Consider the following 1,848-nt stretch of genomic DNA (forward strand, 5'->3'; position numbering starts at 1 on the left):
CGTACTGATCTGCTACTTTGGTCTGCACTCCATTGCAGAGAGGAACTCGCTCAACGCAGAGTGGCTAACCGTGCGCTCGTGGCCGTTTGCGAACCGGCGGCTCTTTCCGGACCTCGGGCTGATGCAGCAGCCGATAGGGGAGGTCCGGGAGTACTATGGCGAGAGCATCGCCATGTACTTTGCCTGGATGGAGCACTACACCAACTCGCTGACGGTGCGTGCGTCCCTTCTCCTCCTGCGCCCCGCGCATCAGCCACGCACCGCTGGAGCCAAGCGGCCGCTGCTCCGTAGACCAGACCCTCTGCTCCTACCACCCGAGGCACGTCCCAACGCGCGTCCCAACGGCGTGCCTGCAGGTGCTTGCGCTCATCGCCGCTGTCGTCGAGCTGTCGCCGGTTGGTGCGCTCGGCACGCCGCTGTACGCATGCGCCTCTGCGCTGTGGTGCACGTTGATGGCGGAGTCGTGGAAGCGCCGCCAGGCCACGCTGGCGCACGAGTGGGGAATGGTTGGCTACGAGAACGAGGAGCGGCCCCGGCCCGAGTTCATCGCAGCCTTCCACAAGGGGCTGTGGGCAGCAGACCACGAGGCGGATCCACCCGAGGTGGATGATGGCGATGGGCTTTCGGAGAGCAACGCGAGCATGCGGCTCGACGCGGAGAGCAAGCCAATGGTGAAGAAGCGGCAGTCGTCCCTCACGAAGATCGTGCGGGGCAACAAGGGCGGGATGGAGCGGTGGAGAGGCTTTTTCGACGGGCGCGGCTTTGTGCCGCATGTGGACGCTCCGGAGACGCTAGTGATGCCCGAGGGGTCCAGGCTGCGCGTGTACCTCATGAGCATCCAGATGATGGTGCTGTGCACCGTGGGGATTCTGCCGGTCCCAGTAGAGATGCTCTCCTTCTGGGGGGGGGGTCCCGACCCCCCCAGCAGCAGAGCGCACGGACCCAGCTCTCTTCGCCGCCGCCCCCCCTCCACCCTCGGCTCGTGTTTGAGCGTACGCTCGAGGCGGTTGTGTTCACCGCGCCTTCGAGCCCGGTTGGCAGTAGGAGGGCCCGCCGGTGAGACCACTGATTTTGGTGCCGACCATAAATTCTCACCACTGGAACACATGTGGACATGTACTTTACAAGCTACAGCTGCTGTCTGTACAGAGATGCCAGCACCCCCCACTGCCACAGGCAGAGCGCTCCTGCTGGGGGGCGGGGGTCCGGACCCCCCCAGCAGCAGAGCGCTGCTGCTGGGGGGGGGGGGGGTCGGCCATGGCTTTAGATGTGCAGGGGGGGACCGAGCCAGTGTGCGGCCGCTCAAATGGGCTATGGGGGACATGGTGTGTGTGGGCAATGTGCGGCCGCTCCATCACTAACAACCAAACTCTCTGCACTCTGGTCTCTCTCAGTCTCTCACACACTCGAGAGAAGAACGAGACACCATAAAATAAACCGAGTTTTGCGCGCAAACAACAGAAGGTCCTGCACGCCCGCGGCGCGTCACGCGTGTTAAAGCCGTAGCGTCCGTCTCACACCTCGAGCTCAACCTCAAGCGGCATCTCTGCGAGCTGCATTTCGCCTCGCCTCGCCTTGCGGCGCGCTCCCCCGGCCCGCGCGCCCCTCTTGCTCGGCTGCTTGCCGAGGATGGCCTCGTTCTTGGCCCTCCGCGCGGCGTTCGCCTCGGCCTCGGTTCGGATGCCGCTCACGTCGAAGGCGTAGAGGAGCTTGTACAGGAGTACCTTGCAGACGTCTTGGATGAGGAACCACACCAGCGTGAAGGCCCACGTGAAGAGCACGTGCTCGAGGCCGAGGCCGATCAGCTGGCTGTCGGGCTCCTGCAGCGCGAGCGAGTCGGGATGCATG

At 64.6% G+C, this 1,848-nt stretch overlaps 2 protein-coding genes across 2 annotated transcripts; one reads left to right on the forward strand and one right to left on the reverse strand.

The window, feature by feature from the left end:
- EMIHUDRAFT_124024 (hypothetical protein) lies at positions 1-1,044 on the forward strand (the record flags this gene model as incomplete). The annotated part of the gene is made up of 3 exons (XM_005771413.1): positions 1-214; positions 357-909; positions 1,004-1,044. Coding segments are annotated over 3 exons (808 nt in total), but the record flags the coding sequence as incomplete, so codon positions are not given.
- A 470-nt stretch (positions 1,045-1,514) lies between these two features.
- EMIHUDRAFT_255761 (hypothetical protein) lies at positions 1,515-1,820 on the reverse strand (the record flags this gene model as incomplete). The annotated part of the gene is made up of 2 exons (XM_005771414.1): positions 1,515-1,553; positions 1,692-1,820. Coding segments are annotated over 2 exons (168 nt in total), but the record flags the coding sequence as incomplete, so codon positions are not given.
- Between the last annotated feature and the right edge of the window lie 28 nt (positions 1,821-1,848).

This window comes from Emiliania huxleyi (genome assembly GCF_000372725.1).
Source record: "Emiliania huxleyi CCMP1516 unplaced genomic scaffold EMIHUscaffold_3858, whole genome shotgun sequence".
In the NCBI taxonomy this organism is placed as follows: domain Eukaryota; phylum Haptophyta; order Isochrysidales; family Noelaerhabdaceae; genus Emiliania; species Emiliania huxleyi.